Source organism: Copidosoma floridanum, unplaced genomic scaffold (genome assembly GCF_036245765.1).
Source record: "Copidosoma floridanum isolate Cflo_tuat_1 unplaced genomic scaffold, Cflo_Japanese_pri ptg000025l, whole genome shotgun sequence".
NCBI classification, from domain to species: domain Eukaryota; kingdom Metazoa; phylum Arthropoda; class Insecta; order Hymenoptera; family Encyrtidae; genus Copidosoma; species Copidosoma floridanum.
Window position 1 is genome coordinate 4,578,592 of NW_028321902.1, and position 25,193 is coordinate 4,603,784.

General features: G+C 36.7%; 3 protein-coding genes across 7 annotated transcripts in view; 2 read left to right on the forward strand and 1 right to left on the reverse strand.

Annotated features, from left to right (window-relative positions):
* Positions 1-7,442: 7,442 nt before the first annotated feature.
* On the forward strand, positions 7,443-12,218 carry LOC106638641 (endothelin-converting enzyme 1-like). 2 transcript variants are annotated; one of them, XM_014351912.2, is made up of 17 exons: positions 7,443-7,666; positions 8,207-8,388; positions 8,481-8,594; positions 8,662-8,748; positions 8,829-9,034; positions 9,408-9,569; positions 9,646-9,762; positions 9,832-10,061; positions 10,136-10,229; positions 10,673-10,849; positions 10,913-11,010; positions 11,085-11,158; positions 11,249-11,309; positions 11,389-11,456; positions 11,527-11,639; positions 11,713-11,913; positions 11,995-12,218. In XM_014351912.2, the coding sequence occupies exons 1-17, from the start codon at positions 7,608-7,610 to the stop codon at positions 12,154-12,156; spliced, it is 2,205 nt and encodes a 734-aa protein (XP_014207398.2). In that variant the 5' UTR covers positions 7,443-7,607; the 3' UTR covers positions 12,157-12,218. The 2 variants fall into 2 exon arrangements, with proteins under 2 accessions (XP_014207398.2, XP_014207397.2); XM_014351911.2 differs by having other exon boundaries at positions 9,646-10,061.
* Positions 12,219-12,714: 496 nt separating this feature from the next.
* LOC106638586 (uncharacterized) lies at positions 12,715-15,981 on the forward strand. Its single transcript, XM_089595482.1, has 5 exons — positions 12,715-13,100; positions 13,184-13,501; positions 13,571-14,506; positions 15,521-15,712; positions 15,774-15,981. Exons 1-5 carry the CDS (start codon positions 12,715-12,717, stop codon positions 15,952-15,954), a joined length of 2,013 nt encoding a protein of 670 aa, XP_089451608.1. The 3' UTR covers positions 15,955-15,981.
* Positions 15,982-17,552: 1,571 nt separating this feature from the next.
* ATP8A (ATPase phospholipid transporting 8A1) overlaps positions 17,553-25,193 on the reverse strand; it is a 33,592-nt gene continuing 25,951 nt past the window's right edge. Inside the window, exons 8-18 of one of the 4 annotated variants that reach the window (XM_089595346.1) lie at positions 24,997-25,134; positions 24,256-24,408; positions 23,880-24,177; positions 23,555-23,799; positions 23,356-23,481; positions 23,140-23,280; positions 22,933-23,051; positions 22,708-22,842; positions 22,523-22,627; positions 19,056-19,153; positions 17,553-17,728 (exon numbers count right to left, since the gene is read on the reverse strand). In XM_089595346.1, coding sequence (XP_089451472.1) covers positions 17,631-17,728; positions 19,056-19,153; positions 22,523-22,627; positions 22,708-22,842; positions 22,933-23,051; positions 23,140-23,280; positions 23,356-23,481; positions 23,555-23,799; positions 23,880-24,177; positions 24,256-24,408; positions 24,997-25,134 — 1,656 coding nt within the window. In that variant the 3' untranslated portion in view covers positions 17,553-17,630. Of the gene's footprint in view, positions 17,729-19,055; positions 19,154-19,176; positions 20,482-22,522; positions 22,628-22,707; positions 22,843-22,932; positions 23,052-23,139; positions 23,281-23,355; positions 23,482-23,554; positions 23,800-23,879; positions 24,178-24,255; positions 24,409-24,996; positions 25,135-25,193 lie in introns of those variants that run through there. The other 3 variants (XM_014351975.2, XM_014351976.2, XM_014351982.2) reach the window with 3 other exon arrangements.

A 25,193-nucleotide genomic window follows, 5' to 3' on the forward strand; every position in this document is an offset into this window, starting at 1 on the left:
TGAATCAATAACGACTTTTGATTTTACTAAAAGTTAGTGAAATTCCTTAGGAGTCTCATAATAATTTATTTGCATTTATCTCCCAAGACTGTTAAAGAAGGTATGTTCTCTATTGTATACTATTTTGGTTGGTTACCTTTGTTAAAAATTATTGCTGGAACGTTGCCCACTCCCTAAATTCCTCCTATGAATCAATTTTACCTCACAGTAAGTGAAAATCTGTCCCCTCGGAAATGAGAAATCGTATTACAAAGAGTCAGGATACACTTTTTACTCTCAATTAGAATTCGACTAAAAGTCAATTGAATTCTTTATGTATCGCTTTGAATCCTAATAAGAATGTATTTAATCATATTTTATAATTATTAATGATATTTAGGACATTTGATTCCTGGATATTGTCACTGTCGTAATCCATATTATAACACGGAAACGTAAGTAATATCATCATATTATCAAGGTTTTTTCAAATTTTTTTTTTTTAACAGTTTAAAAGATTGAGGATAACAAGGTTAAATACCTGTACTCGATCGGTTGAGTGTTATCGTACTGATAATACTAGTTTATGTTAGATTATTGAATTGGATGAAGCAACATCTTTCAGATATCAAAAGATTAAATTGAATTAAAATTTGATGCTTATGAAACGTAGACCTTGTTATTAAAAGTATTTTTTGTGGAAGTTAATGTCTTATTACTAAATTTCTTTGATAAAGTTTTTGATTCAAAAAATTGAAAAAGTTTATACTGAACTGCATCTAAATTCCGACTATTAATCAAGATTTAAATTAAAATAATAATAACAGTCTATTCACCTAGTTGCGTTTTTCCTTTCCTTGTATTTTTTTTCTTTTGGTTCTGATGTAAAAAGTTGTTTTTAAAAATGTAATACAATTCTGGAATCAATGTAAGATTTCAATCACCCTTAAATATAACCTCAAAAAGAAGCGCAAATGTGTCATTGGCATGAATCCCTAAGTCAAAATTCACCGTATCAAAGGTAATAAATCTTGAGAGTTTGAAGTTCTTTTAAAGCCATAAAATTATTTCAACTATTTGAATTCTTATTCAAAAAAGGCAAAACTCATTGAACGTCTTTTCGCAATTCAAGTTTGTCCAGTATTTGGTACCAAATTTCGACATCAATGACACAAAAGTCATCCAAATCACATATACATTAAACTATTCAATTTCATATTATAATCATATTACTAGATTCTTTTATTCACATGATTAAAAGTAACACTTCACTTCCAGCCTACCTCAAGAAACTTGTACTCGACAATCTACTCCAAATCAATTGGTAAATAATGTCTTGCTTCTTTGGAAAATCAGCGTCGTTCGAGTGGACGTCTTCACAGTTAGAAAGTTTGTGTTATTTTCTAGATTGCACAAATGAAATGTCCAAATTACGTAAATTTTGACAAAATTATAAGTGTATGGTAATAGTTAGCAAAATTTGTGTATTTTTAACAAGACATTTTTGTTGAATGTAACTTTTAAAAACCGTGTGAAGCTTGTTCTGATTTTCAACTTTCAACAGTGTCCATTATTTACGAAAATACGGGCGTTTAAAGTTTTCAACTATTTTTAGGCGAAAAATGTCGATTTAAATGTGAAGCCTTTGATTTGTGGGTATTCATAACGGACGTAACACCCATTTCTAACGATGTTAAGGTATCCAGAATTATTTCTAAAAAGATGGTAATTGCCATACATCAAATAATTCCGACAAACAAATTTTCCATATCTTCTGATCTCAACATATTGTTGTTCTCACGACATCTCGTGGACAACTCTTATAAGAAATGAAGATCGTCGCTTCGAGCGAAAGATAATGCATTTGAGGTGATATAGGGGAACCGTGCTTTATTTAGTTGAACAAGGAGAGAAAAACTTTTGGTCAAACGATTATACAATTTTTTTTTTTTTTTTTTTTTCGGGGAAAGAGGTAGATAACTTTGCGTGGCCGAATTACATTGTTTATCGTTGAACTTGAGCGACCTCGGCTTTTTTTATCGTCGTTTTGGAAGCTGCAGCTTTATCGTGGTACATGTATATATTTATATTGTGGGCTTTTGATGATTAGCTGAATTTCCGCGTATGTTCCATATAATGTGTACGTGTCTTGTGGTGATCCAATTTAACTGAGAATAAAAAAAAAAATGAAAAATAAAAAAATACTTGTGATGGAAAAATGATTGTATATATGAGAAACATTTATGTTACCGATTACCATGGTAACGATGCGCTTTTGATTGTACAATTATCCCTCGTCGTTTTTGATGGTTTGGAATTTTTGCTTTTATTGTATCATGTCCAGAAATTAAAAGCTCAAGTTTTTCGTGTTATTTTTACCCACTTGAGCTTGAAAACGGATTACTTATATACTTAGCAAGGATTTTTTGATTTTTAGTGTTTAAAATATTTTACATTTGTTTTTTTACTTTTACAATAAAGTTAAGTATACTTTAATAATGACGGCGACTTGTACCTACTCGTAAATGATTTAAAAAAATAAAAAATGCAGTATTTTAGGAAGGAAATTAAATTTACACACCAATACACCAAATTCTTTTATTCAATGTATTTTTAGTTGATGGGTCAAGCTTTCTTTAATAGAGGAAAAATTGGGATTTTATAATTTTTAATTTTTCAAGAAAAATTACCAGACCTAGAAGTTAGATGATTTTAAAACATTTATCGTTCTCTTAAACTTTTAAAATAACAAATTTAAATTGCGACCCGAAATTCCTGTGAATAAAAAGTATAACTTAGTTTTTTCTTATAAATGTTACATAAAAACTGTCATTGGGGTCATAACTTTTTTTTTTAAAGGATTTATAAATTGTTTTATCATTCTGGAAACATTTTTTTTGATTAGATAAAATCAATGGTAATAAATTTTTTTAGCTGTGATAAGAAAAAACCCCTAACGAGGGTCAACTTGAGCATATTGATATAGGAATTTTTTACATGTATATAAATGTTGACTGTTTATTATTATTATTGTTATTATTATTGTCATTATCGTTTTTATTGGTGTTAACAATAGTCTATACATTATTTTTTCATACTCTACGAAGTAATGAAATTTACAACAAATTAAATTGGTTATTAGAAAAAATCGGTTCTTCGATTCAGACGTACGAGCATCGATCTTTCGGCTCTTTCTTTTTAACTTTTTAATCACAAAGATATTGTATAGGGAAAAAAAATCTTTATTTCCCGGTACAGCGATTACAAAAACTTATCCAACGCATCGTCTCTTACAAAACGCCATGAGCAATCACGTATATACACAGCTCATGTACCGATCTGAATATTACATGAACGTATCACCTAATAAAAAAAAAGAAAAAAAAACGGCGATAAGAGTTATCCGAAGGTCTTATTCAGAATCACATAGTTACGTTAACTAAATAAAAGTCAGATCGCGAGCACGCGTGATTTATTGACCCCTTTTTTCCCTCATACATTCGATCGCACTTGTTAAACGTGATCGAACGGTAATGCATCTGTATGTCATATATATATACCGGTCACACCGAAGTGATGATAATAAGGGGGCTCGTTATCGTAATCGAAACTTTGTTACTTTCGACTTTTGACACGCGCGCGAACGACTTGCTCTAACGGGTAACTCGGTCGACGAACCGATTACCGATACCACAGCCCATTATATCTGTATCTTATGTTCTCACATAACGGAGGGCATTAGTTGTGAAATCCATCTTTACTACAGTTTTTTTTACGATTTGCTTCTTATTTCAAAGAAAAAGTGGATAACTGAGGCAAACCGATCAGTAAAGGATTTTATCGATCGTAACGCGTAGATGAGCTTCCGTTATTGTTCGCATTACCGAGAAATCAGTGTCGCTTATCTCGGGACGCGCAAGTTGTTCTTTGGCAATGAAAACGCATGTACGTGGGCAAATGTAATATGTTGTTTTATTGAGTGGCCGGAAGTTCGTGAATGTCGAGATGAGCGTTTGGTACAAACCGCGTGTTTAGTGCCGCGGGAGGTCATTACTATATCGTATAAATATAAAGATCCGATGATGCATTAGAATGACGAAATTTACGCTCGTGGTGTTTTTGCTTGGCTTACTGTCGGATGATGTTTTGGATACATTTTTTTATTTTTGTATGCATGTACGGTATTTTCGAAAAGTAATCGAATCGATAACGTGGCTAAAGTCACCGATGAATATAGCGTGTGAATTTCATTTTTACGCGCTTACACTTGTTTGCGGGAGAGCAAAAAGTGCAACCACTTTAAAATAAGGTGAAAAAAATTGTTAATGTTATTAATGTGTATTAGTTGTATTTTTTAGTCTCGTACCCACTAAAAATTCTTCACTGTAGCCAAAAATTAAGATCTTAATCATGAAAACGGATGGTGCATTTTTATTTCTCATTTAAATAGTATGGAATTTTTTAAGATTTTCAGAAATAGTTTTTTTTAATGGTTCTAATAATTTTTTAATCCGCTTGATATCAAATTGCATTGAATAAAGTTATAACAATCCACTCATTTTGTTGGATGAAAAAAAATTTTAAGTGCTGAAAAATTTTTTCAAAAAGTATAAAAAGCTGTAGTTATCTCCGAAAAATCATTATAATGGTTAGCAAAAAATCCATTTCTTTAAAAACAGTATAAAATTCTGTTATTTAACTGGAAAATCAAAAATGCATCAGCGGCACGTGTTAATTTAGTTTTTATTCGGGTTGTGCGGGTACAATATTAATTTTATGTTACAATAAAGAAATCCTAGAGGATATTATAGTTTTGGAAATAGTACTCTAATGTGTTATATATAGGTAAATTCATCACATGAAGCTCAAAATCGGTGGATAACTTCGTTATTGTCCTATAGAAAGTTACGTTTTTTGACAAATTGACACTCAACACAAATGGGTCTCAGAAGAAAATAAATATTTTTCGTAAGTCTCAATGTACTTAACTCTAAAATATAAAATAAATACTGATAATTGAAAAATTTACTCAAATAAAAAAAAAAAATTTTTTTTGATTAAAATCAGTAAATCTTTGAAAAATACTTTTTTGGAATTGTATAAGTACGTACTATTTTTTATGGTACACAATTTTTTAGTATCTCATTTTAGCTATTTAAACGGCAAAAATAGTCCAAATCAAAAAAATCATTTTGCAACATCCAGCTGTTTTATTTAAAATTTTTAGAAATAATAAACTACAATACATACGTCGCATTTTTTTGTTCTCATAAGTTTTGCCACTCGTTTCGTATTAATTTAATTATTTACTTCCCATCATAAAACACATCTAAATGTACATGCATGAAAAAAAAAAAAAAAATTTAGAGCTCGATAACATAAACAACCACAAAAACGTGGATATTCGTTCCCACACGTATCATATCGAAAGTTGTAACGATAATTAGTAAAAAAAAAGAAAAAAAAAATTTCATGCTCGCATATCGAGCATTTTTAACACTACAAACATGAATCTCAATGCACAGTGCCGTTTGTATTATTTCGCTTAATCTTTATAGCTTTGCAGTCTAGTTTATCTCTTTAGTTGACGATTTTTCATCACACCAAACTTATCTGCACCCAAAAATAATACGTGCATACAAATCGAACAAGCTATGACGCATATTCGAACGATTAAAGTTATCTTTCAATATATACGTATATATTGATGCACGTTTGTTGTCTCCGATATGGTGATGCATAGGGTTGTACGTAAAAAACGTCTTTACGATAAAAAAAAAAAAAAAAAATACCTTATCCCACTTGGCTTAAAAAAGAAAAGGAGTCATAATAAAGAACATACGATCCGTGAGCGCGTTACCATCGTCATCCTCGCAAAGACCATCGAGTTCATTCAGATGCGTAATTGATGTAATATACGCATTCGATAACATTTTTACAAAAGACTCGTACAAGCGGGAAAACGCGAGTCGTCGTCACGTTTGAGCGAGACAAATCAATTGACGCGCGCGTCACCTTTTGTATACATGAATTTTTCTATAAGCCACGGGCTATTTTTACGAGTGTTAATTTAATATTTCAACCGTACGGTTTTCTTTGATGCTTTAAAATTAGTTTTTTTGGAATTTTGTTTGTTTTAGTCGAAGCGACGAAGGATAGGTGGATAGCGATGATATTCGTAAATCAATGTAAATGTATTTACGAGCGTGACATTGCGTAGATTTGTGTGGTTCACGGTTGCTTGATATTTCTTATAAAATCTAATCGGAATACGCGATAGTGTAAATCAATCGTTTTGGTGTATTTTTAATATTTTGGTATGGTATACTGTGAAATTGTTATTTAATTATTATCTTATAGGATAGCATTTAATCGCATGAAGCCACTCGAAGAGATGACTCATATTACGTCTTTGTGCGTCTTTCACGGAAATAAAATACACTGCTTGAACTGGTACATCATTAAGTAACGCATATTTTTATCATTTTATAACTTTGAAATCGTGCTTTTTCTCGACGCGAATAGCTATAGGAATTGAACTTTACATACACGTGACTGTGCTCATGTGTTCTCTAAGTTGAACCAAATTTCATCATATCCTAAAAAATTTATTGTCACGCGACTGACGCTTTTTTATTTATCATGTAATATATTAATTGAAAATTGCCCCATGATTTGTTTGGCAATTGTTAAAACATAATATTGAAATAAATTAGAGTAATAGTATTTGATTTTATTTTTTTCATCATTGGAATGTAGAAAAAGCTTGATAAAAACATTTGTTTTAAGTTCATTAAAAAATTACATAAAACAAAATTGTATACTTTTATTTGTAAGTACGCGTAGTTAACACAACTGCAGTGATGGAATTAATGTAAAATATCCAAGTTTCGTGCTAAGATCGTTTTATTAAAAAAAAAAGAAAGAGAAAAAAAATTACTAAATAAATTCCACGTAAAAATGTACATCAAAGAGCCAACGAATAGCGCGTTTTCCAAGAACAAAGTTCACGTTCAGCTTTCCCATGTTACAGCGCCATCGCACTATTAACATGCCAAATTGCGTCATTCTAATTTAAAATTTTAATCCTCCACGCGGCGGTGTACGGATATAAAAAGAATAAATTTTTTTTTTTAAACTCAAACTAAATGCAATGGATTTCGTTTGCAATGATTTTTCTTAATTGGCAAGAAATGTGTATCGAATGATGCAATGATAAAACCCATCGTCGATTCCTGGAAAAAGATGGTCTGACGGAAGCGTCTATTGCTTTGTACTTGTACGCACACGCCCAATGAAAATAAACCGAATAAGAGGAAAAAAGAAGAAGAAAGAAAAAAAAGAGAGAGAGAGAGAGAAAACGAAGCAGAGAGAAGTAGGGAAAAAAAAGAAGAAAAAAAAAGTAAAGAAGAAGACGTAGAAGAGGCGCGTAACGCTGACAGTGTTGTGGCGGCGGAGGCGCGAAAGAAATGTAGTCGGGAACGATAAAAAATTATAGATATAAAATGGCGCGTCCTTCCCAATGATGTTTCAGTACGGCGAGCAACTAAGTATCACGAGCTCTGAAAAACCTATACATAAACATATACGCGCGGTGTGGAGATCACGCGAGCGCGCTTTTGTGTTATATGTGCAGTAGCGCGCCTCCAATAGCCCCGAAAATGTTGCGCTTCCGACGTACCGTCTCGTGAGTGAATTTGTTTTGTCCTTTTTGGTTTTACGGTTCTTCTTCTTTTTTTTTTTTTTTTATTATTTATCAGTGGTTAAGTAAAAAAAAAAAAAAAAAATGATTGTGCATTTTGTCTGCCAAGTGCGTTACAGTTTGTTCGATACAAATCCAAGTGCGTTAATTAAAATTTCTGTTTTCTACGAAAATTTTCACAATAGTGTTAATAGTAAGCCTTTGAAAAATTACCCTTTGAGTATATTAAACGACAAAAAAATTCCTGTCGCTGATATTACGCACTTAAAAACGTGCAAAGTTAACGACAGGAAGTAGCCCTCGCCTAACAATTTTTTTCTTCTTCCTACTAAAAGTTGTAAAAGTTAATTATGTACAGATGACGATAATTTAATCCAAATATATATAGCTGTTATCTCAACGCGTAGAGATTATAATACGCATGGATTTACCGAAAACTTTAAAATCACCGATCGAGCCACGGGACTAATAATTATTCAATGCACGAATGAAAAAAAAAAAAAAAAAAAAAAATTCTCTCCACAGAATTTTCAACGCAATAGTATGTCTGGCTTGCGCGCTCGAGATCACCCATCGTGACGTCCATGGAGCTGGCGAGATCGTCGAGCAGCGCAGAGAACCGATAGGTCAGTGGTACGAGCCGTCGGTCTACTACGTCTCTCACGATCTCAGCGACGTATGTAACGACGAGCGCTGCAACGACGTAGGTAAGCGTCTTTTTTTTTTTTTTTTCTTTTTCATCCTTTTTGTCGATACTTTTACAATCGGCAATAAAACATTTTTTTCTTCCCCCTCGCAGCCGATTTGTTCCTTGCCAGCGTCAACAAATCGTCCCAGCCTTGCGATGATTTTTTCACCTACGCGTGCGGAAGGAGACAAAACAAGACGAGCTCTTGGATTAAGGAGATACAGGGTACGTACTTATCATTACTTAAATCTATTTAATTGAAAATGAATAAAAATATGTTTCTGTTCAATAGAAATCCTGGAATCACCGTCCATCGAGAGGAAGCAGACGCGATCGCTGGCGTTCGAGAAGAAATTCTACCGGAGCTGCATGGAACAACGTGCGTAGAACAATAAAACATGATTTTTCTCTTGCCGATCGATCGAAAAAAAAAAAAAAAAAATCGTTATCTTTTTGCAGGTGACAACGATTCGAGAACGAAGCGCGAGTTCTCGCGGATCCTGAAAACGTCGAAAGGCCGGAATCTCTTTCGCCGGGGCCATGAGTTCGAGTTTGCCGACTGGCAGGCCAGCGATGGTTACTACGCATCTTTGGGTTTCGAGCACGCCTTTTTCAACGTTCGCGTCGCGCGCGACCCGGAAAACTCGAACGCCAATATTGTGACTGTGAGTTTTTCCTTATCCATCCAAGATTTCATACGGTAGTCCTCAATGAAATCATCATGAAATCTAGGCTTATTGTTTATAAAACGTTTTTTTTAAAACCTTAGTACTTTGTACGCAGGGTTGGGTTCTGTGGTCATGAAGACATTTTTAAGATATAAGTAACGATTTTTCGGATTTATGAATTTAAAATTTGCCTCCAGTTTGAAAATGTATGAAACCTTGATATCAAAATAAACAGGATGCAATTTTTTTTTTTTTTTTTTCATTAGCTCTACCGATGAATCTAATTTGAAATCGTTATCGAATCTTACTAAGAATCTGAAATCGTGTGTTGATCTTATAAACGAAATTTTTCTTTTTTTTTTGTGCGCAGCTAGCTCCACCGTCTCCGCTGTACTTTTACTCAGTCCACAGTCTGCTGAAGTACAGGTACTTTGGCGATATCGTCTCCAATTTGCTCGAGGACCACGACCAAGAGAATCCTTACGTGGTCGATTACGAGGACGTGATGGAATTTAACAACGCCCTCTTTGAGGTTTTTTTTCGAACTTTTTTTTCCACGCTTTTCGCGCGATGAGTTGGTTTTTTATTGTCCTCTCTCGCTTTTTCAGATCCTCCCTCCCTTGGGAATGTCGGAGGAGAACGCTACGACGCTAATAAGGAACAAAATGACGATCGACGAGTGGCAGAAAACGTACGACTCGACCAACGATGGCAAAAGCAAGGGCGTAAGTATATCGATAGGTTTTCGGGACTTGGTCATCAGGATGGAGTTGCAAACGATTCATTACTTTCAGATGAACTGGCTGAAGGTCCTGAACGCGCTCCTCGCACCTGTCGGCAGTAGCGTAACCGGATCGGAGAAGATCGTGGTCAATAAGCTGGAGTACTTCAACAAGTTGAGTCAGTTGCTGCGGAACACGCCGTCGATTGCGGTGGAGAAGTATGTGCACTTCAAGTTCCTCACGCAAATCAGCAAGTACCTGAACCCCGAGTTGGGACGGTTTTTCGAGAACGTACACAACAGGTGTGTTGGACAACCCTTTTTTACTTTCGAAAATTGCTTTGTTTTCGTCTGACAGGTTTTTGAATCGTTCGAAGGTCCACCTTTTGCATTAACCAATTTGACAATCAACTGGTTGGAGTCACGTACGAGTACATCAGGAGATACGTGCCTCGCGAGCAGAAAGTTTACGTAAGTTTATTTCTAGATCCAAGACCGTGAAACTTCTTTCGTGAAATCAAACTGAAATCATTTACGAGTGAACTAGAACTAAAATTTTATAAAATAATTCTGGAATCAAAATCCAAGTCAAAACAAATGAATCTTTTCAACTTTAGTTCTACAACTAAGCGAACAAAAATACTTATAGATGTATTGAAAATCATTAATGGGAGGTAAACGTGGTTTTTCTTGTTTGATTGTAGCTGGATGAATACCAATTTTGAATTAATTATCCCACGCGTATTTGGGTATAACTTTTTTTTACAAATAATTCCGGGGTCGACATTGGAATCATATTAAATGAGCATGAGGAAGTCATGATAAAATCGTTTTGAAATCACAATGAAATCCGAAATCATTTAAATCACCTACGCGTGAGAATTGGCGGTGGGAATGATTCATTGTATTTACAGGCCGAAGAAGTCATGAACAACGTACGAGACGCGCTTATGGATCTTTTGCTGAATGCCAAATGGATGGACGAGGAGACAAAGTCCTACGCGACAAATAAATTGAAGAGTTTGCAGATGGTGATCGGGTACCCCGAATGGCAGGTGGACAGAGCGTTTATGAACAGCTATTATGGAAACGTGAGTTATTTTTTTAAAATTGCCAAGCTAATTTTTTTTAATTATTTGCCTTTTTTTGGACAGGTGCGGTTGAATTCCAACTTTTTTGAAAATGTGATCAAGTTCAAGAAGAGTTCATTAATCCATAAACTTCAAGGACTGAAGTTTCCACGCCGATACGAGTAAGTATAGGATGAACTGTGTAAAAAAAAAAAGATGTTTCAATATGGTTATTGAATTATTTTTTCCTTTCCAGTCCACTGACAATGTCCAAGAAATCCACGCCCTTGATTCACCACTTCGAAGTGAGTAGTCATCTGAATCGCATATGTAAGTTCAAATTGCAGAATCTATTTTTTTTTTAAATTTATTTATCATACCGATCCAAATCGTATTAAAATAAATGAATTATATTTTCAGTTTTCCCAACCGAGTACTTGAACGAGAAGAATTACAAACTATTCAGCCCGAAATTGCCAAGGTACTTGAAAAATACAAACAATTTCATTTGTAATATAAATTGGAAATTGCATTGACGAGTTTTTAAAATTTATTTCCAGCGCAATCAGTTATGGTAGTTTTGGATCGATGTTGGGCTCGATTTTGTACGACTACATCAGTCTGACAGGTATTATACTTGAACACTATACGATTATTATGTATGAAAAGTATTAAAAATTAACAACACTTAATCGTAGATGATATAAAGTACAACGAGTACGCGCGGACGTCCGATGGATTGTCGAAGGACACGATCGAGGCGTACAAATTAAAGGAAAAATGCCTCACCAACCAACTGAGCCACTACAACGTACGTCAAATAAAAGCAACGTCAAAGCGATTTAATGAGATGAAATAATGAAGGAAAAAAATTTTTCTTTCAGAAATCCGTGTCGAAATTCAATTGGCAACTGGCGTACGTAATAAACAGGGACACGGTGCAGGTGGACAAAATATACGAAAAAATTTCAGGCTTGCGAGCCGCCTTCGAGGCGTACAAAAGAGTCCAGAGCTCCAACGAGGAGCTCCTACCAGGATTCGAACGCATGAGCAGGAACCAGCTGTTTTTCTTATCTTACGCCGAAGTAAATATTTACACTTTTTTTTGTTTACTACGTTAAAAATATCCAATTTATTTTTATACATCCAAAACATTTTTGTTTCAGAGAATATGCGAGATAGGAGACATTTACGACAATTACGACGCTTACGAAACTTCTTTGAAGGTCAATGGTGTCGTCTCAAATTTGGAGGATTTTTCCGACACCTTCCGATGTTCCAAGAACAGCAAAATGAATAGAGAAACGAAATGCGAGCTATTTACGTAAATAACTTTTTTTTTTTTTTTTCCAACCATTGGTTATATTCAAGTATTCCGATTAGATCACTACTTAGAAGATTAAAAAAAAAAAAAAAAACAACGTAGCTTAGACGTTTGGTTAATTTTAAGTACAAATGTAAATCCTAAGAAAGCGCGAACAGCGCGTATTGTAAATACCCTCGCAAAAGTTTTATCAAGTGACACATTAGATTTAACTTTAGGATATGAATTTTTTTTTTTTTTTTTTTTTTTTTCCTCCAACAAGAGTGGTTTGAACAAATCGAAAGAACCACACATATACTAAAACCAATCACAAACGTACGAATGTAGATGTGTACTTAATATTTGTGTTTGAAATGTATTATACACGTGTAGATTTATAATTTATATACTATGTAAATAAAACGACGAGAGAATTTTTTAAATACATACATATATATATATTTGTCTTTGCGAGTTGTGCTGAATTTACCTTAACGTATACAGTCGGTGAAGCTTTGATCTATTCTGGATCCTATTGCGGAACTATTAGGTACTGTTCTACAATAGGGTCTTGGACAGATGAATGTTCCACCTGCACTCGACTCTAACCTCCAACCATCCAAAGTTGAGCGATAATGCAAACTCCCCGGTAGTCATGGATGAAAACCCGAGGATCCAAAAGCTCCTTTGGTCCGAGTACCAGGAGCTCGCGTTGGACCCCGTCCTCTTGGAATCCCCGTTCGCCGAAACGACGCGCGACGGCAGGGGCGTGCGCCAAGTAGCCCTGGGCCTTACTCGGTCGCGCCTCATCGTCGCCACGGACGTCTTCCGCAACACCAGCAAAGTGTTCTATTGCCACAAAAACGTGGACCCCAGTATAGAGAGTCTCGAGCTCCTCTCGGTCTACCCCGTCGAGTTGGTCGCGCTCAGCGTCTTCCGCAGGAGGCACCGGCAGACGCTCAAAGCGAGGTTATCCCCCCTTATACCTTTCGAACCCCAGTCACGTGGCCCGAATAACCTATACGTCGCATACCAGTTGACCCAACCGCCAGGTTAATCGATGGCAGAGCCAGGTACTACGAGCTGGGGGGTTCGCGTGGCAGGTCCAGCCGCTGGATCTCCTGGTGCGAGCACGTCCAGGCGCTCACGGACCGCAGGCGCTTCGGGAGCTCGCTGTCCGAAACCTCAGCCGCAGCGAGTACCTCCACCTCCGGCACCACTTGTCCAATCCCACGGACGAGGCTCGACACCAGCCACCAATTGGCCCGTCCCAGGTGGACCCAGAGGGACCTGTACTTGGGCCCGCTGCACAGCGGCAACTACACGCCCGAGAAGCTCGCTCTGTCCCACAGGAGTCTGGAAGGGCTCAAGTGAGACACCGACCCACCAACCCTCTGGTTTCGACGATCGAAGGGTGAACGCGCGTTTCGCACCTCCAGGGACCAACTGAGGGATCGTTCGCCGAAGGGGAGGCCAAAGATCAGCTACCCGAAGAAGATGGTTCGTAAGCTGTTTCGGTGCGGCCGCGGGGTGGACGAGAACTGCATCTCCAGCCTCTGCCTCGAAGTCCGCGACGTCCACCGACTCGTCGACGACGGCGTGCTGGTGTGGGAGATGGGCGGGACGAGGAGGGGTCAGCCGAAGAGGAGGCGCGATATCTCGACAGCCCCGCACTTCCTGGACGGCCTCGGGCCTTGGAGCGTTCAACCGGGTGAGCGTCGTCTGTTGTCGTTGAGCCGCCGGTCCCGCAGCTGCGTGGCCATCCGACGCCAGCCCGTGGAGTTGAGACTGCCGATCTCCCGGCGGCAGTTGCGCGACAGCGTGTCCCTGGCTGAGCTGCCGAGACCTCGGTGTGGCGGCGGTGGAGCGGTGCTCTTCTGGACGCCGAACTACTGGTATCGTCCCCGTGATCGTGGGGAGTGTTACCGCGAGACTCGGGAGCACCTGGCTGGGCTGCGTCGCTTCCAGGAGCGGAGACCGGCTAGGTGCCGGTACCGGGGGCCGGTGGCCGGGTTGCGTTGCCGGCTGAGGCTCGACCACCCGCGGCTGAGCATCTGGGACCTGGAGAGCGTGGCGATAGCTCGGCAGCTGGGCCTCGTCGACCGGGTGCTCTTCATCCGCGTGGCTGTTGGCGAGTTGGAGGTGGCTGTCGAGCAGAGGACGTCGAGGGGAGCGCCGAATGTCGCAGCCTGGGTGGCCTTTGGACACCGGGTGTCGTGTTTGGTGGCCAGTGGGGTCGTGGATGCCGGGGGAGTGAGCGCCAGGGCGAGACTCGTGGCTAGGCTGGTCAATGCCGCGAGCAGGTGTCTACGGGCCGGGAATCGGCAGTCCGCGGCGTCGGTCCTCGCCGGGCTGCAGTCGCCCGCTGTTTACAGGTACCTGGCTAGCTGATGTGGAATTTGGAACTGTACCCGGTCGACGCGTGTTCTCAAGATTTTTTTGTAGACTTCTAATATGTACATCTGAAAGACGTCTTTGGGGAGTTTCGATGGGCATTAGGAGTCTGCAAGACATCTTGAGAACATTTGGGTGCCTCTACACCCGCGTGCATACAAATGTGTTGAAATACACTTTTAAAGCGTTTTGTGTCGAAACTTTGTGTTTCTATGAAAACGTAGTGTTGATAAACGTTCGAGTCGAAACTTTGTTAACTATGCATTGCCAATTAACTTTTTTTTTTTTTTTTTTTATGTAAGATGGTTGTAGAAAGTACAAAGACGTATATCATAGATTTTACACACTTTGGCTGTAACAGCCGAGTTTTTTCATTCTACAGCCTTTCTGTATTGGTTTTTCCCGTATTAAAAATGTATACATTAGTACACCTGATCGAATACTTGGTGCACCATAATATCATAGATTTGATTATTCTTAAACGTGTATTTTAAAACACTTGGATGTACAGTGTAAAGTGACCCTAAAAATTGGTACAAATAAGCGAGAAATTGTCAATTCGTTGGCGCTATATTAATCCAAGCACGATATTGTGAAAAATATGAAAAAAAAAAATGTATTCAACATTGAAAAAAAAAAAAAAAGTTATCTTTACATACTCGCGTTGGACCAGTATATACATATAAAAACACATGACTCACTCAAATGTTTGTATAGCTCCGAGTCATCGTGCACTTATCAATCGAAATCACAGTTGAACAATTTGTCCAATTATTTTTATTTTGTAAAAAAAAAAAAAAAAAAGCAATTGTATTTAGTGAAAAAACTCCGCGATCCTCAATAAAAGGCTTCGGCCCGGTAGCTCTTAGCGATGCACAGGGGCGCGGTGACCTCGTGGCTCGTCTTCAGCGAGCGAGGGTCGAACGTCCTGCTGGCGCTGCTCTCGAAGACGCTGGACCTGTAATTCATATCCGTGAATTATGATTGCGATACAGGCTGAGCGAGACGTGGGCGCATCTGAGGGCTCACCACGCCGCGAGGTACGCTCTGGCGGAGAAGTTGGGCGAAAGCTTCGGAAGCAGAGAGGCGCAGCGGACGAGGACAGAAAGCGACGCTTTGATTATTGTTCCCTCGATCGGTGACGTTTTGGCGAGATACACTTGCACCGATGCACAGGATATGACGAAGTGATAACGATAGTGCCCTTTTTTGTTTCTTTTCCTTAAAAGCTTTGATTTTTTTTTCAAGGAATCGTTTGTCGACGCGGGATTGGCTGCTGGGGTGTCAGAGGCGAGCGAGGGGCTGCGAGTTTTCCGATCACTCGCTGGCGCGGGAGTTTCTGCTCAAGGCGAGGTACCGCGAGGACAAGGAAAACTTTTACATCAGCTTGCGCTTGGAGTCAGGGAGCAAAAAAACCAAGTCGTGTTGAATAAAAATTGATTTTTATCTTTTTTTTTTTTTTTTTTTTTAATCGGTAGATATGAAAAAACACTGTTTGAACGCAAAATTTTAGTTTTTTTTTTTTTTCCTGAAGACTAATATACGGTGTTGTTGTGAATCGAAAGTATGTACTTATTGTGAGTTTTTCGTGGTGAAATATATTCATCTACAGTGAAACGAAAAATCGAAACGATTCACATAAATCGCAACGTCGTCGTGTTTGTCTAAATTTAATGATGCAAGTATATCATCAGCTAAAAATAATCAACAATTAATAATAACGCGATGACGAACGAAATGTCAATACTTAATCCAAAGGTTTGTACAATAGGCGTCTTGGTCTATAATTACAGCTAACACCTTTTTTTTTTTTTTTCTTACATTTATACGTACTTATTTATACTGTAGTATATGTTACTTCACTGACAGAATGCTTCGTCAAATATTGGTTCGATGATTTTATAAAATATTGTTGAAAATGTTTAAAAAAAAAAAAATATATATTGAATAGACATGGTAAACTTTGATTACAACGATGAGCGTCAATAATGCTTTTGTGTTCATTTTAATTGAAAACTTCACTGTCAACTGACTAGAAAAATGTAGATACAACTATTTCACAAGCATTCATATCGTTAAAAAAAAAAAAAAAAAACTTAAAATGCACATGATTAAGACAATCGAACCATTTTTTTTTTTATTACATTATATTATACGCCGGATATATTTATATTTTCTAAATGGTCCGCACAGCGGTTTCCTCGACTGTTGTTATACTTTCTTCACAATAACGTGAATTCGGAAGCGCATCGACGAAAACAGTTTTACTCTGAAAGTTTTTTTTTTTTTCCACGCTTGTACCTTTAATGACGAAACACTATACTCTAATAAAAATTTGAAAGAATGCCTCAAAAATTACACAGTACAACCAATCGTCGCTTCATCTCTTTGGACAAATAGTTATAGACTTTCAGAGAAAACTTTCGATAATATTATATTTACATTGCCTTGTCAACGTATCGCTTGGACAAGATTTTATATACTTTCCACACAAGCTTGACGACGGAAAAGCTCACGCTTGGCTTTTATTTTTAACCCCGTGGCTGAAACTTTTTTCTTTTGTTTTTCTTCTTTTTTACCTCCAACCAAGAATATATTATATACTCAAGAAAATCTCAGCACGACGAACAACTGGCTCTTACGATCTACTACGTACGACGACACATTAATAATACTAATGTACAATATGTGTATACAGTTACATGTCCTTTTCTTGTTTATACACTTGAAACATCTCCACATTGTATGTATTCTAACGTGTACATTAATTTATCGAACTCAATATTAATTGTATGTATATATATGCCTTGGAATTGCACACATGTATATATATCCTTGGTAAAAATGTACAGTCACGTGATAAGAAGGTAACGGTGCGTGCGTAAACAAATAAACACATTTGCCGCACAGACGCGAGCATGAATTATGAAAAAAAAAAAAAAAAGTTCGTGGCACTTTTTCATCAATATATAAATCCTATATAGTTTGTGCAGTTATAAAAAAAAAAAAAAAAAAAGAGAAAGAGAATCCGCTAGTTGGCCACCTCGGTGTTGACGGTGGACGAGGATGCGCCCAGGCGGTTCAATTTGCCGCGGCACCAGTCGCTCACATACCACCCGGTTTCGGTAGATTCGTGTTGTACGCCCTGATGACGTCCGTCTGTGAAACTGTACCGCCCTCCTCTTGCGAAAATGCGAAGCCATCTGTGCACGATATTTCAATGCGCCCAAAATCATCGTTAGTTTGGACTCTCTATTTATATTCTACATGTGTGTGTGTGTGTTGATTTGTTTTTCGAGCTCTTAATATCTTTGTTGCGTCGAGCTCGAATAACAATAATGAGGCATGCTGTGGACGTGTTGCATCAAAAGTATAACATTTCTAGAATATACACTGAGAGAATAAAAAAATTAAAATTAGTGGGCTGGAATGGTAATCTGGTGTCATTCCACCGTCTATAGGGACTTTTTACTTTGGGCCAACCTAATTTTTACCATTTAGTTGCTGGATAGTAATTTATATTGTAAAAACAGTAAAAATCACTGTACTTACAACAAAAATTACTATTCTAAACACTAAAAATTATTTTTTTACATAGTGTAAAAAGTCTATCTAGACCATTTTTTTTCTCAGTGTATGTATTGTATTACTAAACTTTTTTTTCACGCGGACGAAAATGGAAATTTTTTTTTTTTTTTTTTTTTTTTTTTGATGCAACATCACATTTGTAACAGGTGTACGTGGGTGTGAGCGTTAATTTGCTACATTTACAGAAAAAAGAAGAGGGGTTCTTTTTTTTTATTAATTTACAGTGCATGTCGTGGATATACGTGTGTGAGTGTGTTATATGAAGCACTTCTAAAAGCAAATTTTTATTTTACTTGTTTTTTCCATCAAACCACCAAAGATATGATAAATTTGTTTTTTTTTTTTTTTTTAGCCAACTAAAACGCGTGTGTACTACGCACAAACTATTTGTTCGTGGTCGCGTGTGAGGTGCATCGGTATATATTATGTTGTATTAAAAGCTTGTGTTTTTGAGCTAAAAAGTGCTTGAAAACTTTCTAATTAAAAAAAAAAATAAATAAATAAATCATTTTATTGTTTTTTTTCTAGTTTCACTATGGGTCAACACTATTTCTTACTACGGTCGTAGCTGCATTTTAGGACTCGAAGTACTACGATCAAAGTAACCGATCGACTACAACTTGCTACAAGTTTAAAACTCATACAAAGCAATATAAAAACTCTCGGTATAGGGGATGTAAAAAAAAAAAAAAAAAAAAAAAGACACACTAACACACACTCTGTTCGTCGATTTGTGATTCAAGTGAGGGAATTAGTCACACTAGAGCTAAGGAAAAATAGTACTGGAGCATCATCAAGTTTCGTATACAATTAACGGGGCTCGTGTCCTCTTTCACGTGATTTGTTGAAAAAATAAATGCATGTACACTCCCGTGAGAGAGGACGCGCCGTGACGCGTCGAGGGATGGTCGTCTTTTTTCCATTTCTAGCAGAGAAACTTACGTGACAGCTCCACCTCGACATTAACCCTGGTTGCGGCGTTTGAACGCCTGGTGAACACGCTTTTAACGTTTTTCAGTAGCCGCGCCGTCTCCGTCAATCTGCAATTGTTCATATTTCCATCTTTTTTTCTTTTTTTTTTTTTCTCCTCCTCCATCGTTTATTCCTTCTTTGGTTTTCTTTTTGCAGACTTTTCGTTTTTATCATTTGAGGGTTAATCTTTTTTTTTTTTTTTTATGTGGAGACGAGCTGGACATATTATAGCGTCTAGCAATTTTGTTGCGCACATTGTAAACTCGATTCGTTCGTCGAATAGCAAGATTATTTTTGCAATTTAAATATTTTTTTATAATAAATTAATTGTGGAATGAAAAAATATTTTTTTCGGTAATTTCATCAATGCAGATGTTTTAATTTATGCGAAATAAGCGCAGTCTAAGCTAAAAGTAAATGGTATTTGTACTGTCTAAAATGGCGGAAACACATTTTTTGCATGAGATAACCTTGTATAAGGAGACATACTGCCATACATGAGGTAAAAGAAAAAATTCGATCATTCCAGAGACTCAAGCGAAAAAAAGGGTAGCTTTCGGTCAATACATAACACACACGATGCAATTAAATTCTAAAAAAAAGACACCACAAATATGAACCTAAGAAGAAAAAAAAAAAACACCTGTGTGTACTTAGACTTGGGCACAATTATTTTATCAAACACTTTAGAGAAAAAATTTGCTTCCCCTGAATAAAGTAAATTTTTTTTTTATCGGTATTCACAATAACATTTTCTTTTTAATAGAAAAATCAATCTCATTTTAGATACTAAAGATTCATGTGACATCCAAAATTCATGACCTTTTTTTCGTCAAAATTATTATATATTTATTATTTTTTTGCATAAATAACACTGTAAATAAAAAGTTTAAAAATTACATGTGCCCAACTCCGTACGTTCTCTCAGCAATCTTTAGGAAAAAAAATTTCGCATACAGATGTACATATTTTTTTTCATTCAATTGTAAAGTATACATAACAATTTTTTATGAAAATATGGTGACATGCAACGTGATCGTGCATTACTGTTCTTCTCGCTGAAGAATTACTATCAGAGGATTCTTTTTTTTTTACATTCTATATTAACATGGTTTTTTTTCGTAAAATCGATCGTATCTTGATAGCGAGTGTGCGATGTAGCAGAGTATAGTTTTTATTTTGCAATGTACAAGCCAGCCTCGCCACGAGTAATATAACTTCATTTTTGTATTGCTGTTGCGTGGGGGTGTATATATTTTTGTGAATCGCAAAATGCAAGAGTGTAAGTATATATTGAGAGTGACAGAATTGTGTGAGAGATAAAGAGATAGAGAGAGAGAGAATGTCTACTGGTGGGTACTTACACCTCGCTATATCGACGATGGCATGCACCGAACTGCACGATATAATCCAAAAACAAAAAAAATGAGAAAAGAGATTTAGCATTAATAACAAAAACACAGCCCATCGAGAGAAATGGTTAGAAAATTTTGCATGGGATCGTATGAAATATATAATGATAACTTTCTTTTTTTTCTTCCCCAACTAAGTAGTAAAAGTGTCAAAACTCGACAAGTTGGGGCCGTGTACTTTGGTCGATCGAAAATACTGTATGGGATTATTGATTTGGTAATTAATTACAAATTTTATCTTAAAAAAAAAAAAAAAATTTTCAAACTGTGGGTGCTTGTCTATGATTTTACAAAATGACTAGTTTTTCTGTAAATTACCTAAAAATATGAAGAGTAATGAATTGCGAGACACGGCAGACATGAGAAAATATACATTTAAAATTACATAGACAGTAATTGAAATAACATTGAACAAATCAATCATGATAAAAGTAAATAATTTAACGGAGAGTAATAATACACATCCAAAAGGATCATTAAAACTTGATAAAGAATTATGATAAATATCAGGCGTATCATAATTATTTAACAATCGCATGTAACATCGATAAATCGCTTACTTAATAACTATATACCAAAAACAATAATGTATGGGTGACAACCAAATCAACAAACATTAAAAGTATATTAAAAAAAAAAAAAAACAAATAAATAAAATCCTCGGAAAATACTTTGTGTAACAAATATTGTCAGTGTCCGTAAAAGCATGCGTCCATTGGAGATTTCAGTGCTTTCTCGTCATTAAATATACACTCCGAAGGCAATGGTCGCAAGTTTGTTTCGAAACTTGGTATCACAAGCAGCAGAGACCGGATGTGGGAATCTACAGGAATGTTACGGACTTCTGAAAGGTTGCACTGCTGACGGTTTTTCATGACAAGTAAGGTATGCTTGAGTTTCCGCGTGGGAGCTTGGAAAAATGAAAAACTTGGACTAGAAAAAAATATTTCAAGTGATTTCAGCTGAAGACACACTGCAAAACTCAGTGACGAAAAAAAGAAAAAAAAGAAAATAGTTGAAAACTCGCTTCAATAAAAAAATTTGGCAAAAAAAAAAAAAAACAAAGGAAAAGGGAATACCTATTGGGTTAGTGTGGATTGATTGGTTTAGCATGCAGGATCTCTTCTGGTGGTGGAATTGCCTTGACGCTTCGAAACGAGGATCGTGAGGAGCCTGCCGATGACGAACCGCTTCCTTAATCGGCAGACCACCGACGAGATTCGCCGCAACGACCAACTGTTTAAAGAAAAAAGGTTCACGCCACGCGCGTGCGTTTTTTTGTACTTCTTTTTTTTTTTTTTCTTTCATTACTGTTTAAAAAAATATTCAGCGTGGATATTCTTCGAGCACCTTTGTGTATATATATATTCATGTCATAAAGGTAATATCGTAGCTACGATGTTAGATATTAAAGAATAAATTAGCGATAAGCTATACACTGAAAAAAGTTAGTTATACGGCGCATCGCGTATAATTTGAATGTAGCCATGCAAAACAAAAGTTAACGCGAGTCGTCGTCGTTGAAGTTGTAAATAATTAACTGGTAAGTATAATTCAATGGTAAGAGTTAAAGGTATAGATTGAAAAAAAAAGTTGCAACAACTTGTCACCTCATGCAGATAAAAACACCTCGAGGATCAGTATAATAGAATGTAAATGTCATTGTATACCATACTCTGGAAAAATTAATGAGATACGTGTACAGTATAGGCATCTTGCGTAGGTGTATTAACGTACTACTCGTGTTATTTTTAATATAAAAAGCATAAACAGTACTTTGATAGTTTACGCAAGATGTCTATAGGTAAATAGTAATGGGTCTTTTCCACGTAATCTCAAGGGTAAATACATAAAAAAAATGAATGATAAAATGACATATGCGCTGAATTATCTGCAACCAATGATTAAGTATCCAATCTGCTCATCAAAATTAAATTTTCTGTTTTTATAAGCCCTTAAACCGTCTACTAAATAAAAAAAAAAAAAATTTTTTTTGGCGTGAGACATTAAGTACGAAAAACTTACGAGCTCCTGTAATCTTGTGCGTGGAAAAGATTGCCAGGGTCGGACTTTCGAATCTCTTGCTCTCTAGCAGCCTCAGTGATTGATTTCCACACTGTATTTTTTACACTGAAACATAAATAACAGTGACGAGTGATTTGTTAACACCATAGAGAGATGCCATTAGAAATGTGTTGACAGATGCGTACACTTTAACAATCAAGTCTGGCAATAAAACAATAAACGGAATGAGCACGAGTCCCGACCAAAAGACAAGTGATGTGAATATCATTTTATCGTTGCCCAGCATCACAGCTCCAACATTCAGGTAAGGCCAGACATTACTGTAAAACAAAATAAATACAACTTTTTTTTTTCAATTTTCAATTTATCTTGAAAATAAATTAGGAATTTCAATCGCAAATCCAACGTACCTGTAGATACAGATGAAAATGAACCACAGCATAATGGATCCCCAAGTTGCTAAGTGAGTCACCCACGTCCAAGAGTTGGTGATGAGACCAGCTTTCGCGCATACCGTCACTATTACGTACTGAAACATGAACAAAAAAAAATATGTCGATTGAATATTCATTCCACCTCTTACGTATCAAAGAGTTTATATTTTTTTTTTCTCTTACCGTGTAAACTGTATTTCCTAGAACAAGGTAGCCACCATCCCGGCCATTGTCCCAAATCACATCGTGCTTGAGGGCAAACAACGACAGCCAGTAAAGAAGTGCCGAATGAAGTAGCGCGTTGAATATCCAAACCCAAAATACCTTTGGAAGATATCAATTTTTACATAAAGAAACTTCAAGCGAATGATTAAATTTTAATGACATCGATTGTCATACCTTAATGTTAAACGTAGACTCTGTGGCATTTTTCGCGGCGTATAAACTGGGATAAGCTAAATGCGTTTCGGACGAACACACCTTATCGAAGAGACCTATTGCTAAAGGTGGAGCTGCCGTAAATACCTAGAAAGAAATAAATAACAGTTAACGAGATGTACGAATCGTAATAGTTTCAAAAATTGCAAAGGATACGTACAACGTTGTACAAACCAATGGACCACCTCTCAAATAAAATTTGCCCGGACCAGCCAGAGTAAATAGCAAACCACAATTCGATAACGTAGAGGCAGATATTCTTATAAAAGGAATACAAAATTAGTTTGCACATTCTGCTGTAGTTCCATGAACCATGAACAAATAGTAAGCGCTTCAGGAATCGAAATTGAGCTATCGAGTAGTCTGAGGCACACGCAGCTTGAAGACCTTCGACCCCCGATATACCTGAATATGAACAATAAAATTAATTTTTTACATAAAGGGAGGAAGAAAAAACAGATCAAAGTAATACAAATGAAACTAACCGACACCAATGTGCGCTTTTTGAATCATGGCCACGTCATTGGCGCCATCGCCAATAGCCAGAGTCACGGCTTTGGTGTTGCTCGTGACTAAATCGACAACCTCTGCTTTTTGCATTGGCGATACTCTGCAGCAAATGACAACTTTGCACGAAGTGCATAAATCTAAAAAGTCTCGTCTGAGATCACAGGATAAAGCGTATTTCAAACTGTTTCCGTCAATGACGAGTCCAACGTCGTTTTGGCACCGTAAATCTTGACCAAAATCCAGACACCGCTGAATTATCACTTCCCTCGTTTTCTAAAATATTAATGAATTATCTTTCAAAACCGTAAATACTTTCAAAGTAAGGATTAATGAGAAAGTAGCAAAACGTACGTCCAACGAGCCCTCGTTTATAATGATTAAAGGCATGGGATGGGTAATCAGTCTGCACGAGTAGCCAATATTGATGGCTGTCTCCTGCTTATCACCAGTCAGTACCCAAACGTTGATGTCTGCCTGTATGAGGGCTTCTATGGTCTCTGGAACCTAAACACCGACGTTCACAAGTATCCCGAACAACAAGAAAACAAACCCTGTTGTTGCGGTCCAATAAAAACCAACAAAATTTTACAATGGGATTTTTCTATTAGTTTCTTATCGGTATTTGCACCCGTAAATCCAAATAAAATCCGAAATGGTCAAAAATAGATTTTCTATATCATTTATTATAACTAGGACATGATTGAACAAAAATAAATTGACAAATTTATGTCATACCATCCGGATGGTAACATCAAAACGGGGGGATTAGAGTATTTTATATGTAAATTGAAAGAAAAGTTAGTTATTAATTTTTATTAGAATTTTGTAAAAAATACTTTAGTCCCCCCGTTTTGGTGTTGCCATCCGGGTGGTAGGACATAAATTTGTCAATTTATTTTTGTTCAATCATGTCCTAGTTATAATAAATGATATAGAAAATCTATTTTTGACCATTTCGGATTTTATTTGGATTTACGGGTGCAAATACCGATAAGAAACTAATAGAAAAATCCCATTGTAAAATCAATGAATTTTTTATTGGTTTTTATTGGACCGCAACAACAGGGAAACTAATGGCGATCATCGACTCACTTGATCCTGTAACTGGTCCTCGATAGCAGTGGCGCCCAGTAGCGTGAGATTGGTTTCGATGAGGTTCGCGGCCTCTTCAATCTTCTCTTCTCGATTCGTCAAATTCGTAGCCGCCTTATCGTAGATGCTCTTCCACCACTGTCAACAACAACAACAACAACAACAAAACTGAGCACACGTGCATTGAAAGCGTTACG

Coding starts and splice junctions, on each gene's coding strand:
- LOC106638641 (XM_014351911.2), top strand. CDS start 7,608: ATGTGCAGTAGCGCGCCTCCAATAGCCCCGAAAATGTTGCGCTTCCGA. Junction 8,749..8,828: donor CCGGAGCTGCATGGAACAAC/GTGCGTAGAACA, acceptor ATCTTTTTGCAG/GTGACAACGATTCGAGAACG. Junction 11,457..11,526: donor CGACTACATCAGTCTGACAG/GTATTATACTTG, acceptor ACTTAATCGTAG/ATGATATAAAGTACAACGAG.
- LOC106638586 (XM_089595482.1), top strand. CDS start 12,715: ATGTTCCACCTGCACTCGACTCTAACCTCCAACCATCCAAAGTTGAGC. Junction 13,101..13,183: donor CGGCAGACGCTCAAAGCGAG/GTTATCCCCCCT, acceptor CCCAACCGCCAG/GTTAATCGATGGCAGAGCCA. Junction 14,507..15,520: donor CAGTCGCCCGCTGTTTACAG/GTACCTGGCTAG, acceptor ATTGCGATACAG/GCTGAGCGAGACGTGGGCGC.